Source organism: Ambystoma mexicanum, chromosome 12, assembly GCF_040938575.1.
Source record: "Ambystoma mexicanum isolate Mex_15411 chromosome 12, UKY_AmexF1_1, whole genome shotgun sequence".
Classification (NCBI taxonomy): Eukaryota; Metazoa; Chordata; class Amphibia; order Caudata; family Ambystomatidae; genus Ambystoma; species Ambystoma mexicanum.
In genome coordinates this window covers 658,006,510-658,025,106 of record NC_090936.1, presented here as the reverse complement: position 1 = coordinate 658,025,106, position 18,597 = coordinate 658,006,510, and the positions used below count along the sequence as shown (strand labels likewise).

Sequence of the window (18,597 nt, the reverse complement as noted above, 5' to 3'; positions counted from 1 at the left end):
GCTCGCTCATCTTCTTTGCCAGAACCACACCTTTTATACCCTAACTGAGAATCAAGTGGAGTCAGGTATGCATGGTTAAGGTGAACTACCTAACCTTGCTTGACTCTATTAGTGTGACAACCTAATGGCGAAATGTAATTAGGCTCTCCCTGCATCCCAATGTTGTTCCTGTGGTTAATGTGTATTATTCTCGGTCGCCTCTTCCAGGTCTCATTGTTGGAAATGGGGACGGGGAGATGGGATGAGATTGAAAATTCTGTCTGTTGGCAGAATGAACATAGGGTGATGGAAAGAGGAAAAAAGGGAATCCCCTGGCCTTGATTTTCTGTGACTGGGGTTATTCTCCCTTGTTAAAGTCAGTCTCAGCCCCTGGTATTCTGTTATGGAGGCCCTGGTTTTGCCAGCAAATACCCTATGATCTGAAATGGGGGACGTTGGATAGGTTTTAAGGTTAAGGCTAGACCTTTGTTTCTTCTGACACCCTTATTCTATGCCTCTATTCTGGGGTGACATCCTTGCCTCCCTCTTGTATCCGGGACAGCAGGACTCCTATATCCCATGAAGCTTCCGGGACTTCCTCCTCTTTGCCTCTTGTCCCTTTGTGATACCATGTCTCCCCTGGGTTTCTCCCATGGTCACAACCCCGGACTCCCCTACCAAGGTGATCCTCCCTCGCTTGTCCACCCCCAGGCTTGGGATGCAAAAGCAAAGGCCCTCCCCTGGCCACCTGAATAAAGAATTATCAGGTTCTCCATGGGAGAATACCTCCAGGTTCCTTAAACAATGCAATAGGCCTCAAATTACAGGGGTTTAACTTGTCACCTTTTTTGGAAATTGTGACAATATAAGGAATGTTCAGGAGGTGTGGTTCTTGCCATAATTTAGTATCTAAGATATACATTTGAACCCTAGTCGGGAGCACGCTTGACAATATTGTTACATATCCCATTATGGACCCTGGCGCTCACGAATTCTTGTACTTTTGAATTTGAGTAATAGTATTTTCTATATCAAAGCGCAGTTCCCATGGTCGAGACATAATACGGGGAGTTGGCTGGTCCAAGCCGCAGGAGATGCGTACCATTTAGATAATGTTGGCTAAAAGTGATTTCCTGAATTGGATTTTGTTGCAGCACATTTTTTTCTAGGTTGTTAATTAAGGTCCAGGAGCCAGTGTCAGATTTTATTAGCAAACATTCAAGCATCAACTCTGTGCTTTGCAGGATATGATTCTTGTGAGCAATCATCCAATTTGTATATGGTTGGTGAATTAATTGACTAGCCAGAGATCGATCAAGGGACTCAATATTGTTAAGAAGGATTTGCTTAATTTTTCTTCTCAAATCTCGTTTTAGTGGCAGGTTGTCAAAGGCGTGGGAACTTGGAGAATACGGTTTTTTTTTTTTAAATATAAATCGGGTACTTGTTATCACAAATAAGCAGAGAGAATATCGAAGGGGAGAATTTCTCAATTTTCCATTCCATTGTATGGGGGTAGTATGACCCGAAGAACAGTGATTGGTTTAGAGGAAAATCACAGTTTTCAAGCAAAAGTTGAACTGTTTTTTCTTTTATCGAGGATTCCCATCCTGATGATAGGGAATATTCATGAGCATGTGAATCCATGCTGGAGAACAAGAGTTACAGGTAAGTAACTTAAACCTTCTGACACTTTTGGTAGAGTCCCTAAGCTACTCCCTACACTCCTCACATAGGACCTCTGCTGACTTGTGTGCATCTGATGCTGTGCATGCAGGTGAGAGCGGTGTGTATTATCAATGCCCTGTCACGATCTCGTGAGGGCTAAGGTGGTGATCTTTCCCTGGCTGATGCTTCAAATATTTTAAAAAACAACACCAAACAATGTAACCATATTTTATGCCTACACATCCGGTACAATCAGACCTTAAGAACTCCATGTAACTGCTCTATGATCCCGCTGGCCTGAACACAACCTGTGCTTGATGCCCAAGAGCAAAGTAATTTCTGAGATCAAGGCATTCAAAAAGTGGCTTCCATTGTCAGACTTCAGGACCTCACAAATTCTCCACCATGGAAATACCTCCTTCACCAGAAATTCAGCTGCAGACTTAACATCGGGGTGTATACAGGGACCAACCTCAAGCCTTTGGGAAAATGGGCAAACTATGACTATAAAATACCGGTAGTTGTTACATTTCACAAACATATCGACAAAATCAATATGAAGTTCCCAAAATGGCCCAAAGGGCCTAGGCAAAACTCCCTTTACTGACCTCATGGTGTTTCCAGGATTTCATTTTCTACAAACTATGCAGTTTCCTACAAATCTGCTTAACTGTTCCTGGAGGTTTGGTATGAACCATTCCTCCTGGAGATCTGCTGCAATTTGTCACTGAAGTGTGCAACCAGTAATATCATTGCTCTAGAGCCCTACGAAACAGCTCTACAGGCTTTACTACCTTCCCTGTCGGTTCCTGTCTCCATAGCAAATCCCTGGGCGAGAGGCCACATCCTCTTTGCCCAAAGCTCCTACTCTTCTTTAGGTGCTTTTTCCTGGATTTCTATAATTAGAAGCAAAGGTACTGCAGTGTACGGGGCTGGCAACTGTACCTGCTGGGACACGGTTCTGGGTCCTCAGAATTGTCAAATATGCAGCTTCTTTCAAACTCACCAATAGCCTGGGAAAATCTTTTCCTGTCCAAGCGGCTAGGATTTTGAATTCTCTTTCTGTGGACCTAAGACTGCAACAAAAATGTAAACTGCTTTTGACGACAATTGAAAACTGTATTATTTCCCTGAGCATCCTCCTCTCACTGCCTAGCCAACTGCACTCCTAATGTCTTGTCCACTCTACGTCCAGTGTTTGCTATGGCACCCCGATACCTGTGAGTTTTCGGCACCTTATAAATAAATAAAAAAGAAGTGTCCTGATTGATTGTCGAGGACGCATCAACAAAAAGTACCTCACCTCCCTCCAAAGAATCCACCTAACACTCGTCCTCTCTTCCTCTTCTCCCTCATATGTTGCACAATCGTGGACAATGTCATCAGGTTTCACTGGCTCCACCACAAATGTCGCAGGATTGACTAGGTGACACTGTACATGATATATGGATGCTTTAGATAGAATAATCTCATATCCCAGACACTCTTTGGGTCTTCAAAGTTGACTTGGATGTTTCCAAGAATGCAAAGACTATGCTCCACGTACAATGTCACTGGGATTTTGAATTGCAAAAGCTGCTGCCGCAAAGATTGCTCACAAGGGAATGTGTCCCTGCATTACTGGGTCTAGGAGTCCGCTATAGTATACTAAAGGTTTATGGTCTAGCAATGTTGCTGCGACAGGACTGCTGTCATCACCTGCCCGTTCGAGTGAGAAAACAAATAAAAAGACCAGAGCATTGCTGATCAAAGCCTTGAGTTCCCGAAAGCAAGTCACCATTTCTTCAGACCATTCTATCAGACCCTTCACCTTCTGCGCTTCCTTAAGGCCCTTCAGTAAGGGCCTCACGTAACTAGAGAAGTCAAACATCCAAGATCTACAATAGTTAGAGTCCCAAAAACTGCTGCATTTGTCTCACCATGACTGGTTGAGGCGTATTTTGAACTGAAATGGTTTTTTCTGGCATTACCTTCCTTCCTGCGGGCGATATCACTTGCCCCAAATGTACTAACTCTGTCCGACAGTACTGCAATTTTTCTTTGTCCACTTTGTATCCCTTCTCCGCAAGCAGGGTTTGAAGCATTATTGAATCTCGCTGCTGCACCTACCTAAAGCAGCATTTTTCTTTTTGGGAGAACCGGAAAACGAACGCTTCAGAGCTGCCAAGGGGCTCTTTCAAGTCCTCTGTCCCGTGCTTGCTTCCTGGAGGAGGCGTGGCCTGTCAGACACACGTGAGGCATCACGTGACCCCCAGCTGCCTCAAAACACGGAGACACCCACCCTCGCGGCGTTAAGCCCGAGGGAGTAAAGCACATCGGCTGTTGTGCAGCTGTTTGGCGCTGGGGTGCACCACCTAAACTTGGCGAGACTGCGGAGATATAACCTCTTTGAACCCCATCTTGAACGTAAACCCATGACATTACCGTTATAATCTCCAGCCGGGAAGGAAAAGAATCTCAAATAAATCCTGCGGCACAAGGGCTGTGCTTGAAAGCAACAAGACAATCACAAAGAGAGGCATTGAACGATGGCCTCGACTATAACAGTAACAGAAGACAGCAGCAACATTTCTATAGGAGGGGCTACAGCCCGCCCACTCACAAGAGAAACCTCAAGACTTCCACTGCAACAACGAGAGAGGCCGGGGAATATCCACGACATACACAAAGAAAGAGGTAAGATTGCTGCCTTTCCCAGAATATCGAACATTGACTTGTCAAAAAACTCAGAAAACACAGAGTTGGGAGGGAGGGAACAGAGGAGGGAAGCAATCAAACGAGATATGAATATCAACACATTCAAATTGACAACATCAGCAATCGCACACATAAATACAATCATAAAAGTTCATGATGAAGGAAACGCTTTCTGTGAGAAAGCCTATAGAGAAAGTCCGACAACTGAGTGTGCAGAAAAAGTCCAGATCTCATCCACAAGCGAAAACGTTTTAGTACAGCAGTGTATAAACGAAAAGGAATCACATTGTGAAGACTTAGATTCAACATTACCATTGCCAGCTGAACTCCTAAACGTGACAGACGCCGAACTTACAGATCTTGGAATGTTGTTGGAAGCTCAGCAAAATAGAACTGACTTAAGAACGGAAGAGGACGAAACAAGAGAAAATCTGCCTGTGGAAGAAAGGAACGAGGGTAGTCTAACAATAATAAACAGAGAACATGTTGCAGTATATCCACCAGAAACTCTGTTAGAGCAAAATCTAAAAAACAAAGTACTAACGACAATCGAAGATGAAGATACCAACAGCGAAAGCAACACTGAAAAAGTCATACAACCACTTAACAAAGACTTGGACGAATCAGTTTACTCAGATGCTTCCGAAATACTATCAATAAGTGACAAAGGAGAGAATCATAAGACAGACAACAGCAGAATACCACACGATGACTTGAATGTCTCCAAAGAACAAATAACTAACATAAAGGCACAATTGGAAGCAGGACCAAATGAGAATGACTACAAAAAATTGGAATCATTAATCAAGCAAAGATCGCAGAAAACTGGAATTAGTCAGAAAGAGGGGATTGACCCACACAGACAGACAATCCAGCTCCTTCAATCAGCAAAGAAAAAACTGCATTCCCCCTTAATTGGGAAAAGATCTGCTGCTAAAAATGGTGGTCAGGAAAACTCAATTGCCGAAGAGATTGGAGAACATGAATGGAGAGAACACTTTATTAAAACAATGGAAGGAAACACAATGAAGAGAATAACAGCAGGTAACAGATCAAAACCCAGCCAGGAAAGCAGTCCCTCTCTAGGGAGAGGTGAACTTAAAGACCTGGGAGCACGAACAAAAACTACGACCAGCGCGTACGGACTTCGAACCGAGAAGACCCCGTGTAGGGCACTAAGAACCCAGCAGTTTCTTAATTTTGAAGATGCTGACTTATCGACATATTCACCAACTGACAAAAGATGCTTGCATTCAACATTCGAAAAGAGGCGCCGGTTCCTTGATGCTCAAATACAACAAGGGGAAAAGTCCTGCGAGAACATCATGATGAGATGCACCGCAACACAGACAGATGAATGGTCACCACATAGAAAGACTCAATACATTATTCACTCGCAAAGTACTAAAAAAAACCCAACAGGAAACACAAAGGAGAGCATAAACATCAACGAAGAAGTAGTTGTAGGTCCAACTTCATTCCCACAACTGGGAACACAATTGCAGAATAATGTAATGGCCGCCTTGACAATTTCGTTAGCCCCATACATGAAACTGTACGAATCCATCAGTGAAAACGTAAAGGACAACAACGCTCTCGTAGCTTTAATGCTCACCAAGCTAACCGCCCAAGAATTAACAGCTTTAAAATTGGAAGCAAGGTTAAATCAAGAAGCAGAAACCTCAGCGGCATGGCAAAGGAGACTGTTTGACCTTGCAAGCGGAGATAGACAAGAAAAAGATATCTTGACAAACGCCTTGCTAGACTCACTAAAATGGATGCGGAAATCCATAGAGTCAGCAGAGAGGAACCAAAATCTCCAGAGGCTGGTTGCAACTACTAAACAAATGGTCATGATGGAAAATAGATCTGATACAAATAGTCTCGAGGGCTATGATAAAGAAAATCAAGAAGACTGCCCAGTACTAACACATAGTGAAAAATTGAATAAAGTTACGTTAGCAAAAATTAGAGTGCAAGACCCAGACGATGCAGGAATTCGACCAAGTAGCACTAGCGAAAACACGAACTGTAAGGAAAAAAACCTCTGAAGGTCTGGTTGAAGACCCGAGGAAGAACAACAAGACTAAACGAGCCGACGACCTCTTAGCCGAAACAAGAGACGACGAGTTTACAAAGAAAATCTTGAACAAACAGGAGCACTATCCCGTGTTCGGTCGTAAACAAAGGCAGGAGACCCAAAACAAAAACACGGTCGAAGCTACAAAATCATCGAAAAAAATTCTCAAAATAACTAAAACAGTAGAGGCTAAAGAAAAGAGCTTTTCGAAAACCTCAAAAAAAGGAGAGGGATCCACAAAAAGCATACGGACAATATTTAGGAACGTTAAACAAACAAGAGAAAATGAAGACGTGACCTTAAGTAAAGAATTAGAACGAACAACTCGACCGCCTCCCAAACAAAGTGAAAGGCATGTAGTGCTGATCACTGAGGACGAAGAAAGCGTCCTAGAGTCGCAAGATAATTCAAGAGATCTGATCGAGGATGCCTCTTTCTACATTGAAGAGGTGGAAGCAAACAACAGGCAAAATGTAATGGAAGTGGCTGAGTCGCCATGTCAAGTGCAAAATGAAGTAAGTCCACTACAAGGTGAAGAAAAAACAAAGGACGACGAAAGTGCGTACTTGGAATCGGAGGAAGACGACTACCATGAACGTTCAGGATTTCTAACATTAGATGAAAAAAGAAATAGAATTAACAGGGAAAAACTTCCGACTGAAAAAGCAAAGATCAAGAGCGACCTTTTAGGAGAAACATATAATCCATGGAACCCAAAGCACCCGAGGAAAAAACAGTCCAATATGCAAAATCACAACCACATGAAAAAACAGCAAAACGAAAGAGCCCAGTCTCCTAAAAAGCTGCTGGTCGAAAACTTGCTTGAAGAAAACGAAGGAAAAAACCTAAATCGGAAAAACGTGATAGCCCTGCTTCACTGTGTGGACAAATTGAGAAAGATAAGAAATGAAGACATAGCGGTGGTTGAATACATTGACGAAGAACGTGTGGACAAAGTGGTTTTACATCTGAAATCTAGAACACTCAAAGAATTAATTTTAAAAGATGGAAAAGAGTTGTTGAAACGAGGCTACGAGATTCGAGAAGTTTTAAACAATTCAAAATCAGCCGACAACAAGAAAAAAGAGCAAACACCTCGTGAACAGAAAAGAGCATCATTAACTCCCGTACCGCAAAAGGGAGCGGTCAGAAAGCAAAAAGATAACTTCAAAATAACAGTGACAAACATGAAGGGAGAAGTTGAGGAAATGGTGAAAGATGATTTAAGAAAAACAGAAAAAACAAATAGGGACAGAAAAGACAGTCTGAAAAGGAATGTAGAGCTCCAAAAAGACTGGCTATGGTTAGCATGTTCCCTAGCCTCAGATGGAAAAGACCGATAGCAAAGAAAGTCGGAAGTAAGAAACGCGGAATCACTGTTCTCTTGGAACACGAGGGGATTTAAGCACTTGATGACGAAGGAGAACCCCCTTTGGAACAACGCCACAATAATATGTTTACAGGAGACCTGGTTACGTGAAACGCCGGTATGTAGAAATTTCGAGATCGCCATGAACCCCGCAAAAAAAGAACGAGATGGGAGACCTTATGCCGGCCTAATCACATTAATAAGAAAGGGAAGTGGCTGGCGGATCATGGAGAAAGGTAATGCAACCCACCTTATACAATGGACTCTGTTAGAAACCGACAGCGACTCTAAGATTGTGGAAATGTCGTCATTATTAGTGATAAACGTCTATTGAAACCCAGCAGGAACAACAACCATCCAGTTCCTTCAAGCAATAACAGACATAATAGTCAAAAGAAGGGAACAGAATTCAACGTGTCAAATAATTGTATGTGGTGATCTAAACATAAAATGTCTGACAAAAAATGGGCTCCCGCGGTTAGAAGAACTACAGATGGGGAACTCAAACGCGGCCAGATGGGTACAGATGGCAAAAGGTTTTAACCTGCAGATGTTAAACGGTCAAACACGTGGCGACATTCCAGGTAAACACACGTGGTCGAATGGCCAAGCATCGACAACAATAGACTATATTTGGGTCTCTTTACCCCTGGCGTTGGAAATAGAAAACTTTGAAATACTATTTCAAAATGACAGTGACCATGATATCCTTAAAACATCATGGAGGAGAGAGAAAAACTTAAAATCTTACGGGAACAGTATTAACTTAGCCTTAAATCCATTGGTAAATCGAATAAGGATGACAATGAAAAATATTCTATCGCTGAAAGAGGTCTTCGTCGAACCAGAAAATAATTTGACGGGACACCTCAATTATGAAATATTACTAGAAGCCTACAAAACAACGCGCTCTGGACTTAAAACTGACGCATTAACACACACGCACAAATACAGCAGAGAATTAGTTGAAAGGAGGAAACAACTAAGAAAGGAAATAAGAGCTTGTAAAAAAAGAAAAAAAGACTCAAATATAGACAAACAAAGGAACATCAAAGTATGCCGAAATCAATATAAAAACTGGCTCACAGACTTCAAAACAAGACGACTTCAAGAGCAAGGGGAATCAATGCTAAAGACCATACAAAAGGCCAATACCAGAGAAACATGGGACCTAATAAACAATTGTACCCTGAACCACCAAAGTAGATTAATATGTGGAGTATCTGAGAATGATTGGATAAAACATTACACAGAAGTCTTCTCAGCTAGAGCTGAGGACGTAGACTTACCTGAAGAGATAACAACACTTCCTTGGATGAAAATGATGGACGAGGAGGAAATTGAAATCGCTATTCGGAAATTAAAAGACTCCTCCGCTGCAGGACCTGATGGGTTGACGAATATCCACCTGAAGAAAGATCTAAAATCATGGGCAGTGATAATAAACATCTCATTCAAGAGAATTGTACTACAAAGAAAGATCCCAGACACATGGACAAAAAGCATAACAGTGCCAATATATAAAAAGGGTCAACGTGATTTGCCTATAAATTATCGACCAATCTCGTTACTCGCAACAACAGGAAAGCTTTTTGCAGCAGACTTACAGAAAAACCTGTCAAAATGGGCAGAGACGAATAACATCATTGACCCGCGCCAAACAGGGTTCACAAAGCGTACAGGAACTGATCTAAACCTATTTATCATATCAATGCTAAAAACCAACGCAATAGAGTTCAAAAAAGAACTACATTTGGCATTTATTGATCTAAGCCAAGCATTTGTCACCGTAAACAGAAGAAAGCTATGGGAAAAGTTAAAATCTTGGTCATGTCCTGCGGAATTATTGAACCCAATAAGGGCCTTACATCAAAACACGACCACTCAAATCAGAGTAAATGATCGAGGGGATTTGACGGCCAACATCAGAATTAACAAGGGTGTGAAGCAAGGTTGTCCGCTTGCAGCAACATTGTTCAAACTGTTCATAGCCGACATTCCAGAAATAACATCATGCACAAGACATTTCAGTCCGAAAATAAACAACCAGGAAGTGGCGATAATATGCTATGCAGACGACATAGTAATATTAGATGAAACAAGAATCGGGCTGCAACGACTCATAAACAACCTACAAACCTACATGCAAAAAAATGACCTGATGATCAACGTGGGAAAATCAAAGATCCTGACTATAAACGGCAAGAACAACGCCATAATGAAAAAATTTAAATGGCATATAGCAGGAGAATCTCTTGAACGAATACAGACGATAAAATACTTAGGAGTCAGACTCAACGCCTCGACAGTGGAAAAGAGCTGGGCAGAAACTCTGCTTGTAAAAGTCAGAAATCTAAGTGCACAAGGAAGGGTCCTAGATGGCAAATATGGAAAATTTTCATTGGCTCCAGTAAGATTGTTCTACGTTCAAAAAGTTCTGCCCTCCTTAACATACGGAAGTGTAGCCGGTTTGAATCTATCATATAAAATATGGTCGAAACTGGAAAGTGGATTTTGGAAACCAGTATTGAAGCTTCCAAGGTGCACTCCGATAGTGGCAATAAGAGCGGAACTAGGGCTCGAGTCACTAGAAGCCATAATGAAATGGAAATCATTATGCCTGTTGAGAAAAATCTGTGAAACCAGTCCGGCTGAGAGCTATAAAATACTGGCAACCAAAGGAGTAGACAAAAGCTCAACTTACCTTAACCATTGGAAAAGAGAATGGTCCCAAGTACTAACAAAAATGGACTCATCTAAAGAAGAACTGGTTACAAACCCCAACAAAGTAAAAGAAAAGCTCATGAGACAGGACTGGATTGCAACAAGAGAGGCCAAAATGAAGCTAACGAACATAAACACCATGGCAGTCGAACATAGAAAAAGAAATGTGCTTCCAGAGTATCTAGTAAAATTTCCATCATACACACATAGAGCATCATGACTAAAAATCCGGTTGGGAGTCTACCCAACAAATGAATATAAAAACAGAACTGGAGGAAGAGAAGAGGCATTAACGAAGGGCGCTGCAGGTTCTGTCAAAAAGAGTGTCAACTGGAGACACCGATCCATCTCATGTTGAACTGCACCGCCGTTTCAAAGGACAGAAAGCGTTTGTTATCAAGGTATATGTTAAAAATAACCCAAAGCAACGATGGGACTATTTTATTCAAGGACACAATCCCAGATTCTCATGTGCGGGTATAAACTTTTTGGATAAAATCCTCAAAGAAAAAGACGACGAACTATCGGATGAAAACATGCAAACATCTGGACACACCAAGTGAATAAACAAACATATACCTTAGGAGGTGATGGACGTAAAGACAGTCACGACGAAACGAAAGAAAAAGAGATGAATTGAAATAAAACGGAAAGTGTGATAAAAGTTTAAATTTAAACTAAAACACTACACTTTAAAAAATAAAAAAAAAAATTAAAAAAAAATTATTGAATCTCCTCGACGCTCCTCTTCTGAAGTGCTACAAACTAGCAAATCGCCCTCGTACTGGATTGCTGTACTGGACACATATACATTCCCCAAATCCATATGAACCACCCTGTTGAAAACAACCAGAGATTCACATTACCCCCGGGGCAACCTTGTGTGCTCGAATCTCTGACCACGATATGTAAACACTGTGATGTACTGCAAATTGAGATCTAAGGGGACCGAGAAACATGCATTCTTTAAATCAGTCACTGTGAAGTGAGTTGAATCAGTAGGGATATTACAGAGAATGGTAGCAGGATTCGGTACCACCGGGAGTTCCGCCTCAACAATATTATTGAGGGGGCACAAATCCTGGACCATCCTCCAACTGGACCCCTTTGCTTTCTTCACAAGGTAGATGGCCCTGGTACATGGGACACAGAAGGTTGTATTATGCCTTGCTTCAATGCCATAATGGTCTCATAAATCCCTTCATCCGCCTCTCTAGAAATGGGGTACTGCTTAACCCGTGGTTATATCGCACCAGGTTTCAATGTTATCCACACTGCTCCAATACTCGTTGACAGCCCCACATCATGAGGATTGCTGGTCCATAAATGGTCCGGCACTTTCTCCAAATCCTCCTTCCAATATTGCTATGTATTTCTAATGATGAGCATGGTCTGTGGTACTTCCCTTTGCTCTATCATTATCTGGCAAGGCACCCCAATCTCAAAAACCCTCTCTCCTATGTCTTCAGTGTCTTTGAACAATTGCTTGTCAGACGCGTCCCTTAGCGATAAGTTTGGATTGATGAACAAAACTTTGCACCACTCTCCATCTTCCTCATCACTGCCTGAAAGAACCACCCGGTCTTTCTTAATGACTACTGCTTCTAGGAGAATCATAACAATGGTACCTGGTGTTACCTCCTGCGGCACAACAGACTGAAACAAAAACTCAATCACTACCTGCAATGTCTGAATTCTGATTCCCGAGACCAAACTAAACAAAAACATTACAGCATGAAGAAACAGTCAAATATAGTATGCATGCAAATGCGCTGCTTCTCTTACTGGATACAAACCTGGAGTCGAACATACAATACCCTCCTCTGTGAAAGCAATGAACATGTGGCGTCGACTGAGGAGATCTCTGCCCAAGAGATTCACTAGGGTATCTGTACAATACAACAAAGGAGCAGATACATTTTGTGTACCTACCTTAATACATAGATCTTCAGTGTAAGGATTCGGCAGGATAGCCCCAGAGAATCCCTGTGTGTCCATTGCGTTGCCTGACCAGGAGGAACTCTCCTTCCTTGATGCAAGATTGTGTAGCCCCTGTATCGACCATGAATGAAAACGTTTGGCCAACTATCTGCACATCTATCCGTGGCTACTCTTCCGGATCAGTGGTAATGGACAGGACTCTATACATCAGAGATCCCTGTGGGCTGTCCTAATCTTGATACATATTAGCACCGGGTAGCAAAAAAGGATTGCCTCCAAAAACACTTGCTCCAGTGTAATGAGTGACCGTTCCTTGGGGTAAAGGACATTTCTCCTTTGTCTGTACCGTTAATGTGCTGGCAGGTGGACGCGGTAATTGCCAACTCACTCTAATACTTAAGAGAGTACTAAGACACACCAAATCATTTTGTCACCAAAAAAACTTGAAACATTAGTTAGGGGTATCATAATGCTATGTTTAGATTATTGCAATGTCCTACTGATTGGAGCAATCAAAGGCTGTCTGGATAGAGTCCAAGTACTACAAAACGACCTGGTACGCATTATATGCAACCTTTCTTTTTTTTTCAACATGGATATTTTCTTTATTGTCAGGGAAAAGAAACAACAGTTAGGCAATTGACATCAGTTTATCTGCAACCTTTCTAAAACAGAACATGTTTCAGCCACAAGAAAGAAGCTTCACTGTTTAGCAGTATCAGCGAAAGTAAGATTCAAGGCTCTTTCCGTAGCTCACAAATGTATATATGGGAATGTGCCCACCTATCTTAAAGAGCATATGAAGCTATACACTCCATCTAGGTCACTCCGTTCCAGTCCCTGCGGATTTTTGCTGGTGCCAAAACATAAAAGAACACAAGGTTACAGAAGCTCGTTTCCAGTCCTCGCAGTTTAAGCATGGAATGTTCTCCCCATTGAATTACGACTGGAAGAACACTACCTTCCATTTCTGAAAAGACAAAAAGCTTTACTGTTTGATTAATCTCCTGCCCCTCTGCCACCTTTATCGTCCTTACCCTAACTGGTTTGTTAGCCCTCTCCTCTGAACTGTGTTGTCCTGTCTCACTAAGTCCTTGCGTTTGTGTGTGCCTTGGTGCCTGCAGGCGTTGCCGCTGTATAAATAAATGAATGACTAAGCTATGTCTCCGTTTTGCTGTGCTTGCCTTTCCTTCATTGAGGAAAATGGCACAGAAGGCACTGTACTTGCACACTGATGACTGCCTCGACACAAGACCGAAACGACGAGAGGAACTGTTCGAGCACAGAGCCGAAAAGATCACACTGGTTGCTGAAGAAAGTTTTCCTGTGCCGACTGGGATATTTCAAAGATGAGGAAACCATGAGAGGAATGGTGTCTCCCAGAAAGAACATTACCTATTTGTTCTTAGGGCTGCACAATTTCGGCATACTTAACAATGCTGTTACTACTGTCGTTTTTGAGCCCCAATTAACTCCTTAGTTCTTCCACTGTAGTAGGATCTTTCTTTTGAATTTCAATAAGGCATACTTTTTCCTTTGAGGATGACATCCTTCTGGGGTTATTTCATGTCCTATTAACTTAGCACTGCTTCTAAACCATTCAGCTGTTAAGATCATGTTGTCACTGCCTTGCTAGTTACGTGTGCATGTGGCAGATTTCTGTCAACTGTTTTACATTGTTGGAGATGTTATTAGATCATGTAAACATAAATTAAGAGTAAACTCACTCTCTCTCTAATCCTGTATGTCTTTGTGGAAGACAATGTTTAACTCCCGTCAGCTGTTAAAGGAAAGATTCACTGATTTGTTTAATTCGACTAATGGTCACGACACCCACCCAGCGATGTATGTTACATTTTAAAGCAGCAATCGCTGTGATCTGCACCATTTCCTACCCATCATCTTGTGATAACGTGATCTCAACTGCAATCTAGCTAAATTCAAATACCCTGAGGAGAGTAAACCAGAGCAGACGCCCCTGCTTGTGAGATATCATGCTGCAGCTGCAAAACAGCCTGCAAGCGACGCAAACTGGAGCAAAACATACTCTATACGCAATCAAGTTTCACCACGGAAATGTGGAAGGCACTCACTAAGAACTGCACAACAACATTCATTTTCTTTTTTCCTCCACACAGCAAACATTTTCAATAACATAATTTCTGGACTAATTAAAGCAGTCGACAGGGTAATATAACTTTAGGTCTTGCATTTAAATTTCATTGTAGAAACACACCACAGAACAAAAAGGCGTCTGGGGAGCACATAAAAACAAATCACATTAAATGTACTTTGCTTTTGACTCCAAAGCTAAGCATCTCCTAAAAAAGAAGCCCAATTACTGAAATGCATTATCTCCAAAGTTAATGAGTCACTTTAATTTACAGAAAGGTCAGCCGTGATCCTTGCAGCGCATCACTCACAAGCATTTCAAAGTGACATCCAAACCCTGAAAATCGCTAAGCATAGTGAATAGAATCACTTTTCAATCTTTAGATCGGCAACATTGACTAATATTTTCTTCTGGTCTAGATGGCCATAAATTTATCTTCATTCCATATATTTTCCTCTAATTGCTCAAGGATTACTGTTTGTGAATCATGAGAAAGCAGCGGTTCTAGACTCACCATCTGTGTATTTCCTTAAATTATTATGTACCTGAAATAAAAGCTAGAACAGAAAATAATCATTAGGTTTCAATCACTTACTTTTTGAATGACTGGTCTTTTTTTTAAATGTTTGCTATTCGGTATTAACATAGTATTTGGATGTTGTGTTTATTCTTATATAATGTATGTTTTTATTCATTTAGGGGAGCCCTTGAAGCCTATGTCCAGTCAGTGAGATCGAGGGAAGCAAAAGAATTTGCTCCAGTGTATCCCATAATGGTGCAGCTACTTCAAAAAGCCATGTCATCCCTTCAGTGAAAGCATCCAAATGGGATTATCATGTTTCTTTATCTTTTCCCATATAAGGATTCCATAATTGATTGATTGGATGTGTTTGCCACATACTTTTTTAATGCGTTTGTACTTCATTTAAATTAACTTTTCTTTCAAATCATTTTTTTCTTCAGTTTTCTTAATGGGCATGGGGCAGCCGAGTAGGAGTACCCTCAAGTGCGGGCTCCCCTTTCTGACAAGTGTGAATTTGATTGCAATGAAATTAAATCGGGCAAAGAGTTGTAGTTAGCGTTTTAGCATTTATTTTTTTGCTTATTCCTTTTCATAAGTCAATAAAAACTGATGAACAAATCTTTTGGAGTGTACTTATTTATATACAAAATGAATCCTTTGCGTCCCGCTACATCCCTATAACCATCAAAGAAGCCTGGGTTACACCCCTACTCAATAAACCTTCCTGTGACCATTCTCTCCCCACCAACTACTGCCCCATTACCACAGTGCCCTACTTACTCAAAATTTGTGACTGGGCAGCTTATACACACTCCAAGCTCACCTAGAACACCAATGCCTCCTCGGCACCCACCAACCGGGATTAAGACATAGCACTGAAGCTGCCCTCCTTGACCTCAAGATCCAACTTGTCTGCATCTGAGACCCAGGGAGACCTCGCCATCATCCTTCTCCTTGAGCTCTCGGCAGCCTTCGACTTAGTTGACCATGACATCCTCTGCCAGAATCTCACCACTTAAATCAATCTCTCTAACGATGCCCCAGCTGGAACAAATCATTCCTTAGTGAGCATACATCCAGGTATTCATAGGGACAGAAGCTGCAGACCCCATCCCAGTACCTTACAGCGTCCCCCAAGGATCCTGCATCTCCTCCACACTTTACAATATGTACACAAGATCTTTTTTTGACCTACTCAACATACCATATACTAACTTTGCGGATGATACACACATACTCCTGAAAATCACTGGGAACCACAGCATGGAGTCGGCTAACATCACATCAACAGAGTCTACAGCATTATTCAGATTTGGATGGCTGAACACCACCTTTGTCTCAATGATGACAAAACTGAGCTCCTCATTGTGGGTTCGCCCCATCGTCTTGCAGGAGGTGTGGAACCTGCCAGCGAATCACCTACTACCTCCACACCAGCTTCATCTGTCCCCACCAGCCCAGTGCGCCACACACAAGACCCCGTCTTTGCACCCTTCTCCATAGACGGCAACCCGACCACTGTCCCCAGCCATGTAAAAACACTGGGCGTCTACCTCGACGCAGAACTGTAATTCCTTGGCCTCATCTGTAGCGTACTACACCAAAATGTTCAACTCCACCAAAATGTTCAACTCAAGCAGAAAATTCCTCACATCTGACAACTGCCTCACCCTTGCCAGCACCATTATTGCTAGCAAACTACACTACTGTAACGTCCTCCTCTCTGGCATCTCCTCCAAAAACTTTACAAAACTACAATTGATCCAAAATAATGCTACCAGGGCTCCCAGGGGCAGTCACTACAGCAGCTGCTGCAGTAACAAAGGGCTGCCAGATGGAAAAAGGGACCAACCAGTCATATGGCAGGCACCATTACAACCTGCACTAAGGCACAGGCACCCCCTACAGAATGACATTTTACCCCCATTGCAGGCAGAACCACTGGAACGCTTCATGGACTACAAGTCCCATGATGAGGACTACAAAGCGGTGGCCATCTTGGGCATGTACCGCTAAACGGACATGCACAGCCTCAGCCCGGGACTTGCGCTTGAGACTTCTACCTGGCAAGATGTGCAGAGCTCCGGCAAAAGGAGCACGTACGAGGGGCCCCTGTACCACCAGACTGGATCACCGGCCCCTCGCCAGCCTAAAGATAAGTGTGGGGACAACGAGGGGGAGACCTCTAGTGCATGGTTGAGCACGAATGGCTCACTAACTCCTAACCTGATGTGTTTAGGCATGCGATTGTCTACGTGTGAACAGTGCATACTGCTTCTAAGCAGTGCTTATTCGTAACATCTCTCACGTGGCTTTCTTTTACAACCTTCCTTTGAACTCAGGAGCCTCAGGTCGCATCTCAGAGAAGCTAAGCATTTCCTTACATTCTACTGTCATGTTATGATTCGCTGTATGTATACTGCCACAGTGGTTATGGGACTTGTGTAATCCCAGAATGGTTATGGGAATTGTGCAATGCCTGTGAGGAAACAGGTCACATAATGTGTGTGAGTGTATGAGAAGCTAAACAGTGTGTCATATGAATGAGAAAGGAGGCAGAAGCCTCACATGGAACATGAAGCAGCTGAGGAGCAGTACCTACCCTAATTCCCCATACCTATCCATAACCGCTCCCTAATCCTCTTTCCAGTTTCCCGACTCCCCCTACCTATCCACTCAACAAATCCCTAACACTCCTTCCCCGCTGGAGTTGCAGGAGTCTGTGTTTTTCAACACCCGCAGATCCCAAAACCGTAGTGGGGGTGAGCAATTCATGCTACCCCTGTGCAGGGCAAAGTGGATCCTGTCAAATGCCCTCCATGCTGCCTGGGGTATGAAACGCACCGACCACATCTCACAAGCCAGGCGAAATGCCCACTGGTTACAAGTCAAATCCTGGATCGAGTTTAAGATCCTATCAATCACACACCGCTGTCTCCATAACGCATCACCCCCTTTCTCATCCAGCACATCTCAAGAAAAACAATTCCTCTGTGTCTGCGTTCATCGTCCGCCCTTGCCTTATCCACTCCCAGATACAACAGAAAAAGAGCAGGGGGAGTGGGCTTCCCGGTCGTTGCTCCCACTTTGTGAAACTCATTCCCACCTCACATCCAAGATGAACCCTTGTATACCCTCTTCAGGAAACAACTGAAACCCTGGTTGTTCGATAAATACAGCTAAAACTACTACCAGTCCACCTGATAACTACAGTACCTTGACTTTGACACTAATGTTTACTATGTTACCTGCCATGTACTAGCGCTGTGATACCTACGGGTCTGAACGCTGCAAACAAATGAAATAGAGTAGCAATAGCAAGTATATATATATATATATATATATATATATATATATAGTCACTGAAAAAATTTTGTTAAAGGAACATTATGGTTAAGTTGCACTAATACAAATCTATGAAATTGGATGAAAAGATTTTATTAAAGGGATGTTATGGTTACAAGTAAACCCGAAAATGTCCAGAAATTTGCCACTTATGGTAA

At 42.4% G+C, this 18,597-nt stretch overlaps 1 protein-coding gene across 1 annotated transcript in view; it reads left to right on the top strand.

Annotated features, from left to right (window-relative positions):
- The window catches only part of COG5 (component of oligomeric golgi complex 5), a 2,640,594-nt gene extending 2,624,882 nt beyond the window's left edge, over positions 1-15,712 (top strand). The window contains exon 22 of the mRNA XM_069629143.1: positions 15,271-15,712. Coding sequence (XP_069485244.1) covers positions 15,271-15,385 — 115 coding nt within the window. The 3' untranslated portion in view covers positions 15,386-15,712. The remainder of the gene's footprint in view (positions 1-15,270) is intronic.
- Positions 15,713-18,597: the final 2,885 nt, after the last annotated feature.